The sequence below is a fragment of the Homalodisca vitripennis genome, chromosome 2 (genome assembly GCF_021130785.1).
Source record: "Homalodisca vitripennis isolate AUS2020 chromosome 2, UT_GWSS_2.1, whole genome shotgun sequence".
Lineage (NCBI taxonomy): Eukaryota > Metazoa > Arthropoda > Insecta > Hemiptera > Cicadellidae > Homalodisca > Homalodisca vitripennis.
The window spans coordinates 7476706-7502325 of record NC_060208.1 but is presented as its reverse complement, the minus strand read 5'-3'; the positions used below and the strand labels follow the sequence as shown (position 1 = coordinate 7502325).

General features: G+C 35.7%; 1 protein-coding gene across 3 annotated transcripts in view; it reads left to right on the top strand.

Moving 5' to 3' along the window:
- The window catches only part of LOC124353495 (putative inorganic phosphate cotransporter), a 45935-nt gene extending 22256 nt beyond the window's left edge, over positions 1-23679 (top strand). For 2 of the 3 annotated variants that reach the window (XM_046803349.1, XM_046803351.1), the window contains exons 2-9: positions 9547-9758; positions 12259-12492; positions 14124-14211; positions 14906-15132; positions 18885-19037; positions 20520-20649; positions 21891-22129; positions 23276-23679. In XM_046803349.1, coding sequence (XP_046659305.1) covers positions 9547-9758; positions 12259-12492; positions 14124-14211; positions 14906-15132; positions 18885-19037; positions 20520-20649; positions 21891-22129; positions 23276-23494 — 1502 coding nt within the window. In that variant the 3' untranslated portion in view covers positions 23495-23679. Of the gene's footprint in view, positions 1-7688; positions 7805-9546; positions 9759-12258; positions 12493-14123; positions 14212-14905; positions 15133-18884; positions 19038-20519; positions 20650-21890; positions 22130-23275 lie in introns of those variants that run through there. The other variant, XM_046803350.1, reaches the window with a different exon arrangement.
- Positions 23680-25620: the final 1941 nt, after the last annotated feature.

Genomic DNA, 25620 nt, shown 5'->3' with positions numbered 1-25620 from the left:
TGTTTTATTGGGTTATCTTAGACTACGGGTTAAACAGTATGGTAATTGGAAACAAATGAAATAACAGCCATAAATAGTTTTATATTAAGCTTCTAACAATTGAATATTTTTGTAAGTCGTTTAGATAGAGCATTATTTATATTTTTTTATCGGTGTCTCCAAAATGAGTCCGTATACGGACAGAACGTGTCACTACTCTCTCATCAGTCCCAACTACGAGGATAAACGAATCTCTACAACTCTAACGAAGATGATTTACAGACCTAATAAATAAAATAGACGGACTTTGACATTATCCTCTCAAAAGTCCCAACTACGAAGATAAACGAATCTCTACAACTCTAACAAAGATGATATACAGACCTAAATAAATAAAATAGACGTACTTTGACATTATCCTCTCAAAAGTCCCCAACTACGTCCCAACTACGAAGATAAACGAATCTCTACAACTCTAAACGAAAAACTCTAACGAAGATTTTACAGACTTAATAAATAAAATAGACGGACTTTGACAATATCCTCTCAAAAGTCCCAACTACGAGGATAAACGAATCTCTACAACTCTAACGAAGATGATTTACAGACCTAATAAATAAAATAGACCGGACTTTGACATTATCCTCTCAAAAGTCCCAACTACGAGGATAAACGAATCTCTACAACTCTAACGAAGATGATTTACAGACCTAATAAAATAAAATAGACGGACTTTGACATTATCCTCTCAAAAGTCCCAACTACGAAGATAAACGAATCACTACAACTCTAACGAAAATGTTTTACAGACTTAATAAATAAAATAAGACGGACTTTGACAATATCCTCTCAAAAGTCCCAACTACGAGGATAAACGAATCTCTACAACTCTAACGAAGATGATTTACAGACCTAATAAATAAAAATAGACGGACTTTGACATTATCCTCTCAAAAGTCCCAACTACGAGGATAAACGAATCTCTACAACTCTAAACGAAGAGATGGTTTACAGACCTAATAAATAAAATAGACGGACTTTGACATTATCCTCTCAAAAGTCCCAACTACGAGGAATAAACGAATCTCTACAACTCTAACAAAGATGATTTACAGACCTAATAAATAAAATAGACGGACTTTGACATTATCCTCTCAAAAGTCCCAACTACGATGATAAACGAATCTCTACAACTCTAACGAAGATGATTTACAGACCTAATAAATAAAATAGACGGACTTTGACATTATCCTCTCAAAAGTCCCAACTACGAGGATAAACGAATCTCTACAACTCTAACGAAGATGATTTACAGACCTAAATAAATAAAATAGGACGGACTTTGACATTATCCTCTCAAACAGTCCCAACTACGAGGATAAACGAATCTCTACAACTCTAACGAAGATGATTTACAGACCTAATAAATAAAATAGACGGACTTTGACATTATCCTCTCAAAAGTCCCAACTACGAGGATAAACGAATCTCTACAACTCTAACGAAGATGATTTACAGACCTAATAAATAAAATAGACGGACTTTGACATTATCCTCTCAAAAGTCCCAACTACGAGGATAAACGAATCTCTACAACTCTAACGAAGATGATTTTACAGACCTAATAAATAAAATAGACGGACTTGACATTATCCTCTCAAAAAGTCCCAACTACGAAGATAAAACGAATCTCTACAACTCTAACGAAGATGATTTACAGACCTAATAAATAAAAATAGACGGACTTTGACATTATCCTCTCAAAAGTCCCAACTACGAGGATAAACGAATCTCTACTACAACTCTAACGAAGATGATTTTACAGACCTAATAAATAAAATAGACGGACTTTGACATTATCCTCTCAAAAGTCCCAACTACGAAGATAAACGAATCTCTGCAACTCTAACGAAGATGATTTACAGACCTAATAAATAAAATAGACGGACTTTGACATTATCCTCTCAAAAGTCCCAACTACGAAGATAAACGAATCTCTACAACTCTAACGAAGATGATTTACAGACCTAATAAATAAAATAGACGGACTTTGACATTATCCTCTCAAAAGTCCCAACTACGAAGATAAACGAATCTCTACAACTCTAACAAAGATGATTTACAGACCTAATAAATAAAATAGACGGACTTTGACATTATCCTCTCAAAAAGTCCCAACTACGAAGATAAACGAATCTCTACAACTCTAACGAAGATGATTTACAGACCTAATAAATAAAATAGACGGACTTTGACATTATCCTCTCAAAAGTCCCAACTACGATGATAAACGAATCTCTACAACTCTAACGAAGATGATTTACAGACCTAATAAATAAAATAGACGGACTTTGACATTATCCTCTCAAAAGTCCCAACTACGAAGATAAACGAATCTCTACAACTCTAACAAAGATGATTTACAGACCTGGCTTCATCCTTAACAAACCTAATAAATAAAATAGAGGGACTTTGACATTATCCTCTCAAAAGTCCCAACTAAGAAGATGACATCTCCTCGACAAACCTAACTAAGAAGACACACGAATTTGACTTCATCTCTCTATAGTCTTCAACAAATCTCTACATCAAGTTGTTAAACCTTTGAAATGTAATTTGTTTCATTCTCGAAGGTTACTTGTTGTAGTACCAGTAGAAATACTGCCATAATGATTCTATATTATAGGAGTTATATCATTACTTTAAACCCGTTTTATAAGGAAATACATCCATGCAGTACTCTCACTTACATATCCATATTCGCAGAATGGACATTTTACTGTCCATAGAAATATATCACGCGTCACTTTGATCATTACTGCATGGAGTGGTAATACCTAATATGTTTATGTTCTGAAACACTTAAACTGTTGTCTATTGACAGTTTTGCAACATTAAGGGTTCTATTTATTCAATTTAGGCCAATCGCAATGATCTATCTGGCTGTATAGATGCTGCAATCCGTTGTGTGTCAACTCGGTCGTAAATAGAGAAAAACAACTCGGAGATGGGTGCAGTACTGTACCGAGTTGTTTGATATATGGTTCTTCAGTGTCACAATACATCTCGGTATAAATTGGGTTACCTTTCAAAATCCTGCTACAGAAATAAAAAATAGTTACGTTATATGTTGTAGAGAAACTCAACCAGGATATTAAGAAAATTGAATTAGAACTTAGTAAACATTCTATCATAACACAAGAACTTTTTTGTTGAATCTTACATAATTAACATTATTTATTGCAATACAATGAAACTAATATAAGAATGTATAACATTCGTACTTTGTTAATTTGTAAAAAAGGCATATTTTAGTTATTGATTTAAAAAATTTAGATTATGTTACCTAATGATATACTGGTAAACTATATACTGGTGCTATAATACTGATAATTCAGTGCGTTTACGTAGTTAGAAAGAAGTAGTAGAATATGATTTGTTCCTTATTTCCTTTAACTAGAATTTTTCTAGTTACTCTCCGTGATGTCCATACAGACACAAAATCACTCCTTTTTGTATTTCTTGCAACACTGCTGTCACAGTTTTTAAGTTAATGATATATAACCAATATGTAATTTAATCAAGACCCTATTATAAAGGGGCTAGATATCCAAATACACTGAATATATTTTTAACTGCAATTTTTTTACGCTTGGCTGGGTGAAAATTGCAAAACAATATTTTATATAATTTTATGATTGGGAAGCTTCGTCAGCTATATGCACTTCTAATATCCTTATTTAACAAGCCAAGAGAATGGACCCTAAAGGAAACAAATCCGTCAGGAGGACCAGGTTAAGGTCTTCCCCTCTCATCCAAATAAGCATTGGTTCGTTCGTTTCTAGATGTCAAGGCTCGAGATGTCTTAGAGATGACAATAGGTTCATTACCTATTTATGTTTTTCAAACTGAGCAATGAGTCATCCCTTTGTACTAGCACTTTTAATTGATATTCTGTTCGGGATTTTCCTGAATATAGAAATATTTCATTTAGAAATTTATGATGAATTTGACAATGATTAAAATTTATGCAAGAGTTCTAGCCCGAGAAGTTCTTTCTTACTGGATCTCATATTAATGGGACCTGAGTAGAACCGGTTTTAACTTAATCCAAGCGGACTAGAAGTAGTTTGGCAGTGCCTCCTTCACCTGAAGGTCACTTGTCTGACAGTGCAATAACGGTTGGCATTGAAGTGTAGAGGTGGGCGAAGGAGCGCGCGCGCGCGTGCTGACGAACAACCGCCTTGCGGCACTGGGCCACTCGCTCAAGGGTCATCTGCTTATCTGAAGGTCAATCAAGGATCTACTGCTCTTCATGCAGACAAATGAGCTGAAGGGACTCTTTAATGAACTGTATTCGCTAAGTACTGTTGATCAAGCGGATAAGTCAAATAATAGCTGGCAGTTAACTGTAAGTGAATGATGTGATGAAGTGGACTGTCAGCTCGCGCTGGGTAGCGGGAGTATCTTCCTCAGATAACATTCTGAGACAATATCCTGAGATAACATACTGATATAACATCCTGAGATTATATAAAATATGATTCCATACTCGTACTCAAAGTTTTGGGATATATCTCTAAAAATCAACAATATGGTTAAAAAAATGAAGCCAATTTAAATAGTTAATGAAGAAATTGAAATAAAAGTGATATTCAGGTACTATAGAAAGGGGTTTACAATAATTATGAAGGTAACTTTGACTATAAACCCCAATAAAATTGTTTTTAACTTTCTAGTGACACTGCATCAATAGAAACACACTTGTAAACTATGGAGAACCAGGCCTTTTTTGTACATTTTACCAATCCTTTGAGATTTATTTTATTTCAGGGTTTGGTAGAAGTCGTTTGTACTTAAAGTTTTTACTTCAAGCAACTCAAATTGGAAGTAAAGTTCAAGCGTTCCAAAAACTTAAAACTTGTAATTCTAGAGACGAGGTTCCAAAAATTTAATCAATGAGGAATGCGGTAGCATGATGCTGTCCCACACTGATGGCATAGAACGAGAAACGCCTATAAATAGTGCCTATTACGTAACCGATTAAAATTCTAGAGGGTCTGATCACATATGGCCAAGACACTAATAAAATATTCTAATACATATTAACCTACAGAAAAGTTTGAGTGGTTTCATGTAGGCTGGCAAAGAGACCCAAATGTTTTTTGTACATAGCTATTGTCATAGACTAAACGTTTCTTTTTAATATCTTGGATATCCAAATTTGGAAAATAGCTGTCTAATATAGACAGGGCACACCAAAATCGCTGATCAATATGTTTGCTTTTGCTGTAAGTTTATTAAAGCTGTATTAATATATTATAATATATGTTTCGTTTTTTCTATTCATAAATTGGTTAGTTTTTAAAGTTTAACTGAATATTATTTTATGTTTTAAAGTTACATAAATTCTGTTTAAGGAAGCGGGACTGAATGTGTAAGAAATATAAATTGAAAAGGTGCATTCGTTTTCTCTCAGATGTGAAATATATTTTAGGCACAACGTAGCTAGTTGTTGATTCAATGTGAATGTTGAGTTTAGCTCCAGTTCATCTTACTCTTAGTAGGTGGAGCGTCTGGAATTTAACGCTGTTACAGACATGACTCCTAAAACCTGGAGTCATATTTGTCTGAATATTCTAATCCAAATGAAGCAGAGAAGAAGCCTAAAATGACACTTTACATAGTTTCCATATCAGAAACACCTAGACTACAAAATATAGTGTAATCTATGTGAAGCTCATTGTCTCATCATTCACTCAACTTTCACATATATATTTTAGCCTTCAAATGTTGATAATTTGTTCAGTCAGTATGTGGTCCGTTGATGTGAGATAGTTAAAATACTTGGGCTTTAGAAAATAGGGCGAAAGTATATCCTAACGAAATTTTATTGTTCTTCATAAAAGGTAAAGTAATGTAAATTAAAGATGTCTTATTTTACCAGGTGAAGTTAAGGCTAAGAAACCCTCTCTAACACTTAACCTGGGGACCAACGGCTTAAAGGTGAGTTCCGAACCACCACCAATGGTCGGGCAGGCGGACTGCTTGCAAGAACAGGATCACTCAGCGATCACTCATCCAAGCAGCAACCACGCTCGACGTTGCTTGATCCGGTTATCTCACGATAACCACCGTACCCGCTACACTACGCCATTGGCTATTTATTTATTTATTGTTCTTCATAAATAGTAGATTGAAGAGAACTGCTATCTTATAGTTTCCAAGACCTACCTTCACACGTTGGCAGTACAGAGGACGTAGCCTTGTTATTAAGCCAAGACTGACTGTCTTACCGTACGTAGGGAGTACTCGGCGTAGGGAGTACTAGGCGTAGGGAGTACTCGGCGTAGGGAGTACTAGGCGTAGGGAGTACTAGGCGTAGGGAGTACTAGGCGTAGGGAGTACTAGGCGTAGGGAGTACTAGGCGTAGGGAGTACTACTAGGCGTAGGGAGTACTAGGCGTAGGGAGTACTAGGCGTAGGGAGTACTCGGCGTAGGGAGTACTAGGCGTAGGGAGTACTAGGCGTAGGGAGTACTCGGCGTAGGGAGTACTAGGCGTAGGGAGTACTCGGCGTAGGGAGTACTAGGCGTAGGGAGTACTAGGCGTAGGGAGTACTAGGCGTACTAGGCGTAGGGAGTACTAGGCGTAGGGAGTACTAGGCGTAGGGAGTACTAGCGTAGCGTCGGCGTAGGGAGTACTAGGCGTAGGGAGTACTAGGCGGGCGTAGGGAGTACTAGGCGTAGGGAGTACTCGGCGTAGGGAGTACTAGGCGTAGGGAGTACTCGGCGTAGGCGTAGGGAGTACTAGGCGTAGGGAGTACTAGGCGTAGGGAGTACTAGGCGTAGGGAGTACTAGGCGTAGGGAGTACTAGGCGTAGGGAGTACTAGGCGTAGGGAGTACTAGGCGTAGGGAGTACTAGGCGTAGGGAGTACTAGGCGTAGGGAGTACTAGGCGTAGGGAGTACTCGGCGTAGGGAGTACTAGGCGTAGGGAGTACTAGGCGTAGGGAGTACTAGGCGTAGGGAGTACTAGGCGTAGCGAGTGTGACCTGGATACTTTAAAAAAATCTGCCGAAGTCATTGTTGCAGATTTCAAGTTATTTCTACAAACAGGATGTTATAAATCTATCCTGAAGCTCCACACCTTAAATCCATTTAAAAATTCCGATATCTAATAGATTAGAAATATGTGTTTTTGAAAACTGAAACATCGTTTCTAAATCTGGTACCTACCCTCTTCTTCAAGTGTCAAAACCCAAGCCATAGTATATTGTCCTTAGTCTTCATTTACCTTCAACGTTCATCACGTGATGCGGCCTTTGCCTGTTTTTTAATGGCATCCCGTTGTCATTTTATTTACTTAGGTGTTGGGTTTAAGGTATATGTTTGATTTTTGAATTAGGATATAAAAATTCTGTTGTGAAGTATGTCTTTCGCGTGTTCATCACCATGTTTTTGCCTTTTTTTGGTTTAACCTTGAGGCTTGGTACCTGAAAGATAAATTTGATTGGTTTTAAAACGTTGTGCTTCGGTTTTGTTATATATAACGATAGCAAATGTACAAAATCCCATCGTCCTTTCAAATCCCTCGTCAATTATGCTCTTTCAAACATGAAATAAAATATTTTAAACAGATGTTTTATAAAACCCAGGAACGGGTGGAGGATTTAGCAACTGCCTTAAAAAGGCGTGCAAATACGGGATCTATCGAAATTTTCCACTGCGCGAAACCAGTTCTGGCGAGAAAGTTGCAAGAATTCGCGACTCTGGTCGCAGTTCAGCGAATGTCCTCCTGACCAACGCCATGGCTATAATAGCGCAAGGTAAATGTACTTTTTATAAACTCAGGCTTGTTTCGTACTTTAGCAACTAACGTACTTTAAGACAGCACTGGGAAAGACATTGGCTGGTACGTTTGCGAATCTTTCCATTGACACATGTTACATAATTCTTTGACAATTTATACATTTGTCGTATTACAAATCTTAATATCTACACAAAACTAGGGGACACCCCTGACGTTTTTCCTGGTTAACCCCGGTAGTATCCCAAAAAAATCTTTGAAAATATAAAAGCATCACATCATATTAATTTTCAGAATTTTAAGTTTCCCAATTTACAGCTGTTTGAATTATACAGTACTAAAATCTCAATGCTTAAGTGCTTTGTTAGCTACAGTAAGTAAGTAATTATTGAAACATTTTGAAACACTTTAGGTTACAAAGAATAGATATACGAAATTCATAATTATAATGCATTTTAATTTTAAAGTTACACTCTTTATATTTAGTTATTAGATACTAATAGCTATAGAAATTTTGGAATGCCAGTAGACCCACTTGATTCTGCCATAAAACTGAAAATATAATTTTGAACTTTTACAAATTGGTTTAACGAGTTAAAGGAGTGTATCACAGCTTAAAAAACAACGTGTTCTACGTACAGTGTATTAATTCGGTACTTTGGTATTATTCAGAGGCCACTTTTATACTCTCTCTCTCTCTCTCTCTCTCTCTCTCTCTCTCTCTCTCTCTCTCTATCTATTGGTTATTACACAATATAAGTAAGTACTTTTCCGACGTTGGGTGATCTGGCACGTGATCTGAGGTCGGGAAAGTACCGATTGGAAACGTCCTTGTCCATTGGTGTGGGCTATGTTATATGTACTTAACAGTATTACTGTATTACTTAACTATTAAGTAAACAATAGTGTTTATACGAGTTTAAGAATAGTGCCTCGTAACTTGTTTTAAAATTCATCCGTATTACGTCAGTGTTTAAATATTAAACTAGTCGTAATGGTAGTAAAACAATTGTTTTAGACTAGATATAAACAAAGTTCGGAGTATTAACTAAACATTTTAATGATTTTTGGGCATAGGTTTATTCAGGACTAGGGGACACCCTTGCTCGCTTCGTTAACCTCCATGCACCTTCGCCCCTTACCCCAAATGTTCATATTTTGCATTGAGTAAAGAAGAGATATAGTGGGTATTGCATTTTTTACACCCAGAGGAAATACAAAAAAAGCAAATACATCCAAATATCATCAGAAAGCAATGAACCTTTTACGTATTAAATTAAACGTTACAAATTCCCACGATTGAATAAATGTTAAAATTGGGTATTTAAATAACAATTTTAAAATAGTTTCATACGTTGCTATCTAGTTTCTTTTAATTAAATGAGAAATGATCGAAAATATATGGACAAATACAATTTTTACTTTACAATTATCGATGCCAATTCACGTTGTGGTTTTAAGATAAATGTAGTCTCGTTCTTATGTACGAGATACCTTGTTTCTACATTTTGCGTACAATCAGTGGTAGGTGTGTTGAAAAAGCAATGGACGGTGGTTTATAATGTATAAAGATGTATTAAATGATTCGAAATAGGAAACATAATTATAGAACCTTTTTATTTTTGACGGCTTTAAATTATTTCTTAAATATTCTACAACGACCGTGAGAGATCCGGTATGTGTAGTTAGTTTAAGCCTGCAACTAGATTTTTAATTGTGTACCAAAATATGTGTAAAGTACCAAATGCTCTGTTGTTACAGGACTATGTGTGCCGCAGAGGTATGTGTTGGCCTTCATGGGGTTCCTCGCCATCGCCAACGGCTACATCCAGAGGTTCTGCCTGAGTCTCGCCATCACGGAGATGGTTGTCCCCCACGACAGGGAGGATCACGATGCAGATGATATGGTAGACTTGTCGTCCTGCCCCTACCAGTCCGTCAACTCCTCCATCACCGACGCCATCATCCATACCGTGAGTCGATCTCTCTTGTCATCTTAGAAGAAATGCCTTGTTTAAATGCTAAAAGCTTTGAAGTTGTGTGTAGAAGTTGAAGTTGTGTGTAAGTAGTGTTTCAACGGTAAAAAAACTATTCATCAACTGTTTTTCTGATTTCTTAAGGAATTGTTGTAGTCTCCACAAAAATTAAATTTATGTTGCATATCTTCTTCAGCCATCTGGTTATGAAGTAGTTGTTGCCTTGACAATTAGTATAAAATGTCAAAGTGTCACCCATAAGGTTAAAATAATTCACCTCTACAATGGGGACTTCTCTAATTCAAAATCCGGAATGCCCTAAACAGTACCCTACACGTTTGAAAAGTTTGAAACCAAAACAACAACATTTGAAGTACTAACATACTGGTATGAAATCAGATAATTGATTTTTTGGAGCATAATACTGATTTATTTTTCACAAACTGCAAACTACAAGAACATTACAGGCCTGAACTTGTACCAGAAGCAGCAGAACGATGACGCGCTCTTCTCCACCAGCCGTGCCTGAACAGCTATTTACAGTAGAAGGCACGGGCGGTGTGTAGCTGATAGCTGATAGTGTGCGACCTTGGCTTAATGAGAGTGATAGACACGCAAATCGTTTGAGTTCTGCAAACATAGTGTCTCGCCACCCGATTACTTCTCTACAGCTGCTGATTAATGAGACCAATCGATGTTTTTATGTCTGACAGTACAACTTTGCCTGCTCTGGCTGTCGGCTCGACAACGTGCCGCTACTGTAGATACCTGCGAGCACAGATAAGTAATAACTTGTCTGCAGTCAAAGAATTTACTTTTTGCATTCTTTTCGGACACAGGATAATATCATAACTGGGCTTTTCAGAAATAGTTTCTGAAATCAGCTACCTTTTTGATAGCCGAAAGTTTGTATTGAGCTTTCAAGTCTGATAAGAGCTTGAAATTTCATAATTTATTATTTTGTTAAAGAAGAATTTATGGCAGAACATCACAAGTAAAGACAATTGAGTGGTGTCTCTAAATAAAATGAGAACAGACGGTTTGAAGGAATAATTTGCTTGAGCAACCAACAAAAGTAATGAGTAATAAAATGTTTCTTTTGGATGATTAAAACGAATTTTCTGAAACCATCTTCCAGAACTACAGGAAAACTACGGAACGGTGACCTCTTCCGTATTTAGTATTTGGTGACAGTTTTCAAGCTTTCTCCAAAATGTTTTAAAATGAAAAAGGAATATTGAATTTGAGACATAAAATGTTATAAAGGCCGATGGTGTATTAGTAGGTGACAGACTCTTCAGTGAAACTATTTAAAATGATGGAGAGAATCAGATGAAGACCTGAGCTAATCCAGAAAACAGGTTATTGTCCACAGATGTAATGTCTATACTCGCGCATGTTGAATAGACGGCTATAATGTACAACTATGAATATGGTCTGTATCGACCTTGTTAACCAGGTGAAAGTAAAGTCTGGTTCTGTATAAGTTCGGTTCTTATATAACATGTATTAGTCCTTCATTCCAAGTTGCAGTTAGTGGAAAATCGATCATTTATATATTTTTGAAATGTCTCGAAACAGAGGAAAGTTGCTTATTTTGTTATATCTTGTAATTTACACTACTTTTTTCAGGGGCTCTTTAAACGATAATATCAGTTTTATTTGAATGCACCAAAGGTTTCAAAGTGAAAACTGTCCAAACCCACTTCCTAATTTTTATTTATCTCATCGGAGCCCATGACATCTCGATTACAGCCACTTTCAATATGAATTATACTGTAAAAACTACATAAGTATATAGCATTTCTATGTGAAACTTACAATTTCTTCTATTACCCAAATCTGTTACATTTTCTATTGCAATAACCTCACTGTTATTCGTTATTTCATTCAAGCAGTTGATAATTCCTGTTGTTTGACCGCAAAGCCACTGTTATAATCACATCCTTGTTAGATGTAACGCTATTATACACCAGTCACTGTAATTTCCTATACCTGTTACATCAGTCAACTGTTACACTGTTATTGTTACCAAGTACTCAATAATTAAAACTGTTGGCAAATTTCTAACTATTATTTCTTGTCACTGTTATTATATGTAACCGTTATACTAATGTCGTTTTTATTCTAATGATACTGTTACGCTTTGTCTTTATTACACTAACGCGACGTTCAGCCCTTATATTCTTGTCACTAACATTCCCGACACATATTACACCCATGTCCTATTACCATTTCCTGTTACGTTACGCTGTGTAACTGAACAATAAAATGACATTTTGACACTCATGTCGAGTCACACTTATGAACATCAGTCTTACAGTCATATAACTGTTACCCCACATATATAACTTACCACTATCGCGTACCTGTTGCTGTTACACTTCTATCACTGTTACAGCCATATAACTGTTATTCTCACATAATAACTGTTGTCACTATCGAGTACCTGTTGCTGTTATTTCCTGTCGCTGTTACACGTCTGTCACTGTTACAGTCGACACAATTCGACTGGTCGGAGCGGACCCAGGGTGTCATCCTGAGTGCGGTGTTCTGGGGCTACGTCCTGACCCAACTGCCGGGAGGTCTGCTTGCCGAGAGGTTGGGCGGAAAGCACGTGTTGGGAGTTGGGCTGCTGGTATCGACGTTGGGCACTCTGCTCACCCCGGAGGTCGCCAACCTGGGACCTTACTGGCTGGTAGCTGTTCGCTTCTGTATAGGGTTAGGCCAGGTCAGTACCACACAACTTGTGCTCGCGCCGAATTACATCTAACTAGTAATTGTGTCTTAATGGACATTGTTACATTTTTAAGGACATTATTTATAATGAGTAGTTAGTTATATCAATAGTAATGAATAAGTTGTTTCTAAATCTCTTTACTTACATTAAGGTATTATTCGATAAAAGAGGACAATTTAATACAGCCTGGGAACCATCTCCTGTTGTTATTTATCATTTGCGTGTGTTTATTCCAAGTTTTATTTTTAAAATAATTGCGCTAGTTGAAATTTATGGTGTTTCAAATATTCGTGTGATAAATTTTATGAATCTCATACAGCAGTAAAGCGATTTGTTTCTGTAGGTATTAAAGCTCACCCAAAAAAAAGGAATATAATAGCTTACATCTCTTAGGTTCAGATTAAAACTTACTAAAAGTACGTATATTTCGCTTTGTTTCAGCGCGCTATTTATACAAATTTACACGAAATAGAATTTTATTCCAACACTCATATTTTACATATATCTGGTTATATTCCACTCGTTTTGAAAAAAAATTTTATACAATTTTGTATTTTTTAATTTGTAATATTTTTAGTATTTATTTCACGTTGTAAGACTATAAAAGGCAACTTTTAAAAACAAAGTATTTTGCCATATTTCAAATTTTCCTAGGTCTTAACAAAAGAAAAATTGCTACGTAAATTTACCACTTTTATAAACAACAAATTTAAATAATCAAAAACATATTAAAAAATTAAGACTAATATTACTAAAGATATAGTACCATTGTGATCATGTTGTGTGTTTTTATCAAAGACAAAGTAAACGGAAAACTAAAAAAAAAAACAAGCAGTATATAAAATCAACTACAATTCTATTGTTTACAAAAGAATACACTTTAAGAATAATATTATGAATTTAATTAATACATGTTATAATTTTGCTAAAAGAATATACTGCAAGAATTTGAGAGGAGCAAAAACTTCTTATTTTTCACTACAAGAGGGCATCCAGATCGATAGAGTCGGTACAGCAGTTTACCAGTGATGTGCTGCTGCGGTGGCACTTATCGGTACTATCTGCTTGTATGCCACTAACAAAGTACATCCTCTACGTATTGAATTGAACAGTTTTTTGTAAGAAAGTAAATCTTCATAATTATTTGTTGGATACAACGCTTCAGAGTATTGTGCGGTATAGTAGTAGTATATAACATATTAATAACAGTAGTTTATTTATATAAAACAGTCTGATGGGAATGCCCTTGTAAAGATTTAAAAAGATGGTGGCGTGAAGACTCTTTGTGGAGATAACAATAATTTAAAACAACGTGGTTTTGACTTTAAACATTGTATTTTAGCATAGTGGTGAAAAATGGATATCTGATAATTTATTGCGATTTTAAAGTTTACAACATCATTTACATGTTACATGACCATATAAAAATGGTAATGTACGAAATATGTACATTCCTTATAATATAATAGCCTATTAATTAAAATATGAGCTCTTATGAAGTTTGTCATACAAGGTATGGGTTCTTATACTTTGAGTCTTCGGCCGGTATTGTGGGAGGTATTTTGTTGCAATGACCCCGATGTTACATCACAGTTGATGTTACATCACAGTTGATGTTACAGGGTGTGATGTACCCGTCCCTGAACGTGATGTTGGCCCAGTGGGCGCCTCCCCAGGAGAGAGGGAGGCTGGGGGCTGCCATCTTCGCTGGTGAGTACACCCTCCACCCTCCTCCACAATCTTAGACGTAAGGGAGAACAGCTCTTTTAGGAATTAATAAAATTATAGGTTAGGACTAAAAATGTATATAGTATAAGAATATCTAGCTTAAAGGATAAATACGTTTTGGAACAAAAGTTACTCTACCTTACCGAAATTAAATATATTAGTTTGACTTTGAGATGGTCCTTAGAAGAATATATTACGTTATGATCGCAAGTACACGATGATCTAGGTAAAATAATTTAAAGGCCCTTCATTCGCTTCAACTATCGATAGCTATTGTTTTTTTTTTTTTTTTTTTTTTTTTTTTTTAGAATTGCGGCTTTCTTATACTGAGCTCTTAGTAATGACCCTGGAAGCAAATTTGATTCACATATACTACTACAGATATATTAATTGGCCTCGTTCGGTTGTTTGTGTTTTGCGCCAAGTTTGTAGTTTTAATTTACTAACATCATTAAAGTTTGTATTAATTTGTAACGATTTTTAATATCCATGATCTTAGCTTGTGATAGTTACATTTATTGTTAGTTTTAGTGTATTGTTAAGTTGGTATACACTGTTAAATAGTGTTTGAATATTATGTATTAGTCATGTTGGCAACCATTCGGTAACGTATCTGCATGGTGCCACCACAGGTTAATAACTAAAACAAATAAAAATGAATTTGTCCCCCTGACAGGAGCCCAGATCGGGAACGTGGTCTCGATGGCGGTGGGCGGTCTACTGATGCGATACACGGAGGGTGGTTGGGTCAACGTCTTCTATGTCTTCGGCGCTATAGGACTCGTCTGGCTCGCGTTATGGGAGATTCTGTGCTACAGTGAGCCTGAGAGCCATCCGTTCATCAGCGACGAGGAGAAGCAATTCCTCATGACTCAGTCGGTGGGGCAACTCAAGAGGCGAAAGGTAAGTTGGGCCAGAGAGCCATCCCTTCATCAGCGACGAGGAGAAGCAATTCCTCATGACTCAGTCGGTGGGGCAACTCAAGAGGCGAAAGGTAAGTTGGGCCAGAGAGCCATCCCTTCATCAGCGACGAGGAGAAGCAATTCCACATGACTCAGTCGGTGGGGCAACTCAAGAGGCGAAAGGTAAGTTGGGCCAGAGAGCCATCCCTTCATCAGCGACGAGGAGAAGCAATTCCTCATGACTCAGTCGGTGGGGCAACTCAAGAGGCGAAAGGTAAGTTGGGCCAGAGAGCCATCCCTTCATCAGTGACGAGGAGAAGCAATTCCTCATGACAATTCCACATGACTCAGTCGGTGGGGCAACTCAAGAGGCGAAAGGTAAGTTGGGTCAGAGAGCCATCCCTTCATCAGCGACGTGGAGAATCAATTCCTCATGACTCAGTCGGTGGGGCAACTCAAGAGGCGAAAGGTAAATTGGGCCAGAGAGCCACCCTTCATCAGCGACGAGGAGAATCAATTCCTCATGACTCAGTCGGTGGGGCAACTCAAGAGGCGAAAGGTAAGTTGGGCCAGAGAGCCATCCCTTCATCAGTGACGAGGAGAATCAATTCCTCATGACTCAGTCGGTGGGCAACTCAAGAGGCGAAAGGTAAGTTGGGCCAGAGAGCCACCCCTTCATCAGCGACGAGGAGAATCAATTCCTCATGACTCAGTCGGTGGGGCAACTCAAGAGGCGAAAGGTAAGTTGGGCCAGAGAGCCATCCCTTCATCAGCGACGAGGAAAAGCAATTCCTCATGACTCAGTCGGTGGGGCAACTCAAGAGGCGAAAGGTAAGTTGGGCCAGAGAGCCACCCCTTCATCAGTGACGAGGGAGAAGCAATTCCTCATGACTCAGTCGGTGGGGCAACTCAAGAGGCGAAAGGTAAGTTGGGCCAGAGAGCCATCCCTTCATCAGTGACGAGGAGAAGCAATTCCTCATGACTCAGTCGGTGGGGCAACTCAAGAGGCGAAAGGTAAGTTGGGCCAGAGAGCCATCCCTTCATCAGTGACGAGGAGAAGCAATTCCTCATGACTCAGTCGGTGGGGCAACTCAAGAGGCGAAAGGTAAGTTGGGCCAGAGAGCCATCCCTTCATCAGTGACGAGGAGAAGCAATTCCTCATGACTCAGTCGGTGGGGCAACTCAAGAGGCGAAAAGTAAGTTGGGCCAGAGAGCCATCCCTTCATCAGTGACGAGGAGAAGCAATTCCTCATGACGGTGGGGCAGCTCAAGAGGCGAAAGGTAAGTAGAGCCATAGTAGCTAACATTTGATCAGAGTAAGTTTCTGGAGGGTATTCATACATTTCATTACAGTTTTTCATAATTTTTAACAAGGAATGCTGCTGATTAAGGTTACACACATGAGAACTTTCGGGTCTGGATGCAACTTAGTTTCCAAAAATAGGATGAATTTGACGCACGATGTATCCCTTGCAAACAGACTCAAGAGACTTCCAAACTAAAAAACTCAATACAAGATTTCATTTTATACAATATAATACTTATTATTCTAAGCTTCTTGCCTTTAAATATTTCTGTAGAATATTCAATCTTAATTCATCTGTTTTGTTTGTACGACAAATACTATTTGCCCTTTTCTAAGCCCGTACCATGGTCAGAAGATGGCTCTCCCTAGTGAAAAGTTTGTGCATTAGTAGAGCCTACTAAGTTGGCTAAAACGTCTTTTAAGTAGTGCCGGATCTATTGTCGAAATCCGATAGCTAATTCGCATTGCATGAGCATTCAACTTGGCTTTACTTGAAATCGATAGATAAATTTCCCTTAAGAAAGATATCGGTCGTTAGTTTTTTAAGTAGAAACGGGAGGATATTGAAAGTTTGAAACATATCAAACGATTACTCTTTACAGACTATATTCTGTAGCTATATTATAGCTAGACACACTTAAAACCAACCGTCAGATACAAAAATAAAAATAAAATCAGCCAAAGAGATAAAACTGATACGTAACTTTTATATTCTATATAGCTAGACACACATAAAACCAACCGTCAGATACAAAAATAAAAATAAAATCAGCTAAAGAGATAAAACTGATACGTAACTTTTATATTCTATATAGCTAGACACACATAAAACCAACCGTCAGATACAAAAATAAAAATAAAATCAGCTAAAGAGATAAAACTGATACGTAACTTTTATATTCTATATAGCTAGACACACTTAAAACCAACCGTCAGATACAAAAATAAAAATAAAATCAGCCAAAGAGATAAAACTGATACGTAACTTTTATATTCTATATAGCTAGACACACTTAAAACCAACCGTCAGATACAAAAATAAAAATAAAATCAGCTAAAGAGATAAACCGATACGTAACTTTTATATTCTATATAGCTAGACACACTTAAAACCAACCGTCAGATACAAAAATAAAAATAAAATCAGCCAAAGAGATAAAACTGATACGTAACTTTTATATTCTATATAGCTAGACACACTTAAAACCAACCGTCAGATACAAAAATAAAAATAAAATCAGCTAAAGAGATAAAACCGATACGTAACTTTTATATTCTATATAGCTAGACACACTTAAAACCAACCGTCAAATACAAAAAATAAAAATAAAATCAGCTAAAGAGATAAAACCGATACGTAACTTTTATATTCTATATAGCTAGACACACATAAAACCAACCGTCAAATACAAAAATAAAAATAAAATCAGCTAAAGAGATAAAACCGATACGTAACTTTTATATTCTATATAGCTAGACACACTTAAAACCAACCGTCAGATACAAAATAAAAATAAAATCAGCTAAAGAGATAAAACCGATACGTAACTTTTATATTCTATATAGCTAGACACACTTAAAACCAACCGTCAGATACAAAAATAAAAATAAAATCAGCTAAAGAGATAAAACCGATACGTAACTTTTATATTCTATATAGCTAGACACACTTAAAACCAACCGTCAAATACAAAAATAAAAATAAAATCAGCTAAAGAGATAAAACCGATACGTAACTTTTATATTCTATATAGCTAGACACACTTAAAACCAACCGTCAGATACAAAAATAAAAATAAAATCAGCCAAAGAGATAAAACTGATACGTAACTTTTATATTCTATATAGCTAGACACACTTAAAACCAACCGTCAGATACCAAAATAAAAATAAAATCAGCCAAAGAGATAAAACTGATACGTAACTTTTATATTCTATATAGCTAGACACACTTAAAAACCAACCGTCAGATACAAAAATAAAAATAAAATCAGCTAAAGAGATAAAACCGATACGTAACTTTTATATTCTATATAGCTAGACACACTTAAAACCAACCGTCAGATACCAAAATAAAAATAAAATCAGCCAAAGAGATAAAACCGATACGTAACTTTTAGCCTGTTTATGTCGTTTGTTGACGCTGTGATAACTCTTTAAATCTGTGATGGTTAGTTATATGTGTAATAGATTTCACAAATAACTAATTTGTTGCTTTTATAATAAAAACTTACCCTCTACTTGTAAAGTATGCTGGGAAACACATCATGATGAGTAACTGCAGGCCACTAAGAGGTTAGCAAACCACCATAACTTAATCTCTTCCTCCAAACAGCACTGTTAAAATTCCTCTCTCCTACCTGGTATTGTCCTTGAGAAGTAAAAATATATGAATTCTTTTTCATGAGAATTAGTTTCCATATAAATTTACCTTATGGGGTTGACAGGATCTGCCGCCTACACCTTGGCGTTACATCTTCACATCGGTACCGCTCTGGGGTCTCATCATCGCTCAGATCGGACACGACTGGGGTCTCTTCACCATCATCACCGATCTGCCCAAGTACATGAAGAGTGTCATGCACTTCTCCATCGCTCAGGTAATAAAAATAATAGTATCGAGACCCTTTAGCAAGTCTTTAATGATAAAATAGTGCAAATTCTCTTAACTGGTAAATAGTACAAACTTTTCCCTTAAAGTGCTTTATCACTTAATGCTGTTTTATGCTTACAGAATCTTGGAAAAATTGGCTTAATGGACATATTGGCTTAGGGACTATTTGGACATATAAATTGCAATAACAAGCCGGAATGAAAGTTAAATGTTTGTTACATTGAGAACGTTTATGCAGATGTGATTTATGCCAATAACTATAGCCATTAATGATTGTTTAAAATGGAAAAATGTATTATCAAAACATCTACAATTTACTTTGATTTATTATACTATATTATAATATAATATACGTTCATTTCGTTTATTGGATTTGAGTATGAAGAATATTAATAAGGATTCCTAGAGATATTTAAAACAAGAGTTCCATGCTTATGTTATAAATGAAACCATGTTTTTGGTCTCTTAAAAGTTATTTAAATACAAATACATTTTCTAACAATCAAATGGGGGTTTCTAGAATGCTCTGTTAGGAAAATTATTTTAGATGTATAAATAAGCTTTTAACGAATCGTAAAGTTGTGTTTTTACTCATTTTTTTAGTTTCACATTAGTTTATGTAAATACGCAGCGTGGATTATCTACTATAAAAAGTATCAAATAATAATAATAAATAATTATGTGTAACAATCATGCATTTAACAATTGATAACATAAAAATTCCTATATTTATGAAACAATCTAATAAATCAAATTACAACTTTTAATTAGTTTTATAAAATAACTTGCGTTTTCATGTAACAACATAATAGAAAAACTATTCAAATAATTCTGAGATTTGAATTATACATTTCGCCAAACTTCGTACAAATCAGTTTATTTGGTCTCGAGCAAGAAGCATGTGAGTGAAAATGTTCGTAGATTTAATTTTATCCGTGGATATTAAGATTTTAGTGAGATATTTTCTAAATAAATCTTTAAAGCATAAATTAACCTCTTTATAATTAAAAGTAAAGTTATAGTATACTAAATGTTTTGGAAAATTAAATTTAATAATATCATTTTATTTTAAATTAATTTGATTACATGATTTATTTATACACCAATTAAATATGCAATTGATTTTACTTAACGTGTTTAAGGTGTAACGATACGAATCCAAATACAAATCGATATCTCTGTGAATCGAATAAGTGACCCATTGGTTATAGACACAACCTTATTCCTAAGCTACGGTTAAGGATATTTGGAAACATACATAATTGATGTTTCTTCATTATATGGATCGATATTTACTCAAATGCGTGTGTACTCACAGCAGCGTTTGTACAGGCATTTGCTATGGTGAACAAGTTTTGAAATTTGAATTTGGTAAGATTTGGATTTATATATGTTCACAAGTTTATTTTCATGTTCCAAGAGTAAATGTTTTCGCTCTTCTTATGACAGACTGATAAACTTTTTCCAGAACGGTATCCTGTCAGCCGCTCCATACCTGGCCATGTGGATATTTGCTGTTATCTGTGGAGGACTTGTTGACTTCTTGGTCTCCAGAAAAATTCCAATCACGACTGTCCGCAAGATCTTCATTTCGATAGGTAACTACATCTTTTTGGACTTGTCAGCTCTCAAAATCCAAATTGAAAGATATTCTTGTAAGAAAACTAACAGAAAAAGAATTGTAACTTGATGTAGAAGTGAAAAAACAGAAAAACAGGTAAACAACATGATCAAAACGTAAATTTATTGCAAATCTTTAAAGAAAAATAAGTTGATTCGGTATGTTAAAATCATCTGTTTCGCACTGAACAAACTTAGGACGTAATAAACCAAGGCCGATTTTAAGAGTTTTTTTTCAGAATCAACTCAAAAAATGTTTATAGTTATTTATTACCTTTGACAGTTAGTACATAAAAGTACAGGAATTGAAATTTTGAAAAATTATTTACAGAAAGTAAATATAAACTCTTCTAGATTTATGCCACGAATTACTTTGTCAGTTGTCTTTGTAAACTAAGAGATTGGAAATGTTTGATATCATAACTACAACCTGAAAACAGGGCGCATAGAGTATATTACATTCTACTGTAATTAGAACTTAAGATAAAGGAAAATTGTGAGTGCATAATGTGGAGCAAATGCTTCTGAGAAAATGTAATAGCTTTGTGGAATATAGAACTTTGATTGATTTCTTGTTTAAACCCAAAGAAAGTTTAAACTTAAATAGATTCGTCAATAACATCTGTAGAAACAATAGCAACTAATATCAAAGACTGGAGTTTTTGTCATATATACGCTTTTCAACCTTATCTATGAGTTTGAATTCACACAGTTGTATACTTTTTTCTTGGATTGGAAATCCAAAGAAACCTTGAATTTAAACATTTTCAAGTATTGAATGTGTTCATCTTCCAATTAGCGCAGCTTCTGGAATCTGATGCTGTCACAGACTTGACTCCTGGCATCTGGAGTCATATTCGCCCAGAGTGATCCAAATAAGCTCAGCTCAAAATGAACTCTACATCGCATTAACATCAGAGACACTTTTACTACAAAATATAGAGTAATACAGAAGAAGAGCTATTTTCATTGTCTCATCAGGTGCAGATATTTAAGATATTTGATTGAGTACACTACGATATTTTAGACACGATTGCCAGTACAGTTTTTCGTAGCTATTATGGGAAAGGTTGACTCAGTTTGAATGTTGAGGTCAACGTGAATGTAAATTTCACCTTCCTCTCAGTGCAGCGTCTGGAACCTGACTTCCATTGACTCAACCCTTCATATTTTCAATTACTTATTGTTGTTACTCTAAATATGGACTTGTTCTTTCCAGCCGCCTCTGGTCCAGCCTTTGGTATCCTAGCCGCCACGTACTCCGGCTGTGACAAGGTCCTGGTTTCGATGTTCTTCACGATCGGCATGGGTCTGATGGGTGCCTTTGTGCCCAGTCTGAAGGTGAACGCCCTTGACCTCAGCCCCAACTACGCCGGTACTCTCATGGCTCTTGTTGGAGGTATAGGAGCGATCTCCGGTATCATCACTCCCTACTTGGTCGGCCTTCTAACACCAAACGTGAGTATCTAACTTTCATAGACAGTGCCTTTCAGATACTATGGCACTACAAGATCTTGCCATTAGTTTATGACCGAATATTTTGCATTTACTGTTCATAATAATCTAATTTAAAAAATAAATCATTTCAGAATGTCAAAATTTCTTGGGTCAAAAGATTATGTTGACCCAGAAATTATAAAAATATATAACGTTTTAATGGATTCTCCAAATGCTGTCTTTCACAAGCCCCTCCAATAGTATATCTCTTGCCCTGTTCATTAGACCTTTTTCTGGATCATCACAAATAATTCTTTCCGTTGATAGTTTTTTAACTATGTGAATTTTTAAGTATTGCAACAGGAAAACATTTTGAAGCCTCGGTATCTCTGATTGAAAAACTGTTAATTATGAGTGAGTGTGGACTGTAGATTATAAATGAGCGAAATCTGAATGATTTTTTAATTTAGTATGTTCCACTTGTACGCCAACATATCGAAAATAAACTGAAAATGTTATTCTAGATTGAAAAAGAATTTTTTAAAGAGCTAAGAATTCCCTCATATAGTTCTTCTCATGATTAATTAATTTTGGAAAGTACACAATATTTTCAGTATAACAATGTTTAATAGCCGCTTTAACGTAAAAAAAAAACATTTATATAAGTACCTGGAAATGAATAGGAACTTTCTACGTTTACTGTTTGCCTGATGGTTAACAATCAGCTAACGATTTTGAAAAATAACAGGATTTCATATTGATATCTCGAAACTCAGCTGTTTTTTTTTTACCAGAAAATTAAGTCTTTTCTAAATGTGTATTTTATAAAGTTATTATCACAATTCATGTTTTACGGAAACAATCGATTTTTAATCCATTCATACATACATGATTATATTTGTTTATTTCATCAATGAGTAAGTCTGAAAACTCCATCGTTAAAGATTTGACTCTTTTAGTTTTTTGCTCTGCCTTTTATTGCAAAAAATATTTTAAATTTATTTTTCATTACATTTTAGTAGACTGTAATGCGTTAAACCTTATTCAATAATGCTAAATCTATTTAAAATGCATGTTATAATTAATAACGCTGTTAGAACATGTATAGCAGGTCATTTTACTATTACAAGGAATAATGTTATTGTGATCTCGTAATGCAATTTGCAGAGCACCTTGCTGGAGTGGCGACTTGTCTTCTGGATCGCCGTGATCGTGCTGGTGTCGACAAACGTGGTCTATCTCCTGGTAGGATCCGCAGAGGTCCAGGAATGGAACGACCCCTTGGCTCTGGAGGACGGCAGGAAGCCGAGTATCATCCCCAGGAAGCCCAGCCACCAGGAGAAGTTCTCCCCCAACGGACTGGAGTCTGGAGCCGTGGCCACGTGAGACACCGGACTGGACAGGATTTGAAGACTTGAAGGGGAGTTGGAGGACCGACTATGCCTCCTTGACTCTTGGGTGGATCTTCCAGCGTTGTGAAGATCTGGATTAAACTAACTAAGTTCTTTTCCGTTATTCTCCTCTCGGTAACTAAATATGGAGACCAGTTTAATCTGGTGATCTTCTTATGTTTTATACCCAGAAAAAAAGTTGATAAACCTGTAGTGTGGAGATCTAGATTAAGTTAAAACGCACGTAACCTGAACATGCAAAAGCCACATGGTTGTTAGTGCCACAATGACCTTCGAGGAGGAGATGTCTGATCTTTACTGCAGTGGTCGAATCATACATTACGTAATCAAATTACTATTAGAGCCATCACGCATTTTTAAATGAATTTTTGGTGCTAAGAAAATTCCTTATTTAGTGATTTATTACAAACGATTATCTATTTTTTTCTTATTGGGTGCCATTTATACGTACCACTGCATTTCAAATACAATTCGTTCTGTTATCATGCAATCGTGCAGGCTTCAGTATCGCTGGTTGCTTAGGATAACTTATTATACACAAAAATAGATTTATTTTGTGAAGTTTAATTATATCGTTCACACCTTATCTTAGCAGCAGTCATATTTATCTGTTTTATTTTAGGTCGATATGAAACAGATACTATCTGTAGTGGTGAAACCTAATCAATCACATTTATACAGTAAATATTTACCACATTTCTGTTTACTGTACATTATACGTTTGTGGTAAATTCATTACAGTACTGTAATTACTGTAATCGTACTATTTTATTTAGTTTAGTTTATTACAGACATTGATATCACTCTATAACAATACATGGCGATCATAAAGACCACTCAGTAGGAGACACCAATTTTCTATTTTTTATAGAAAATATAAATAGCCCATATTGCTACATTTCGTATTATTTATTATCTTAAGGGGCCTTTCTTTTTTTAAAAAGTGGTGTTCCCCTAGAAAAAGTTTTGAAATTGCATTTCAATAGATTTTGTAAACTACTGGAAGGAAAAATTATAACAAAACATTTTGATGCTCTATGGAAATCACTTTAGAAAAGAGCTACTGGATGATTACCCTTCTACGACTCAGCCATAACTACAACCAAATATCACATGTTTCTGTACGGAATCATAATAGTTAATAATAAGAAGTCAGACTAAATGATTATCACCTATATACAGTTTATATTGGGGGAGAACAACGGGAAAGAACCAACCCTAGATATAGAGGGCGCCTCGCCCTGTACATTATTGAACGAGCGACTGTGTTATGTATGTGATTTGTTATTTATAATTTGTGATACAACAGCTTTAGTTGTAAATATTTGTATTATACGCACTATTAGTTAAAACGTGTTACTTTTATTTATTGCCTTCCAACGCCTTCCATGGTTCCTTACTTCATCGGTGACATTTTGGCTGCGTCTCCCTCTTTCTGTAAGTTTTTTAAGAAGTACGGGTATTCCTATACATCTTCGTAAGATCTTTCTAACCATTTTTCTGATCACAGGAGCAAGCAATATATAAATCTTTGTCCGCACAAAAGATTAAATAGAATTAAAACTTGGAAGTATCTGTTCCACCCTCTTTCAGTAAATAAGGGTAAAAGCAGTACTCAGTGTGTGAAGCTTACATAAAGGCTTAGTGCAAAGGGAGTCCCAACTAAATTATACTTATCGATTACGCATTTAACCCAATTATCTCAACATTTGCAGTTCTGATTAGCCGCTCCTGAATATCTTAAGAAATTACAGTTAACAAGATATCCAGGCAGCACAAAGCAACAGTTGAATTACACCTAAGAATTTTGGCTTAAAACCATAGCCGACAAAAAATTACTGTATTTTCTTTCGTAGCTTTGATTAGATGTCACGGTGAAATTGAGATAAAAACGTGAAAACCATCTATTTCAAACAGGCTACATCTGTTATAAAAATGTTACATCTGTTGTAAACATGTTATATCGGTTATAAAACTGTTACATCGGTTGTAAATATGTTACATATGTTTTAAACATGTAACATATGTTGTAAACATGTTATATCGGTTATAAACCTGTTACATCTGTTGTAAATATGTTACATCTGTTGTAAACATGTT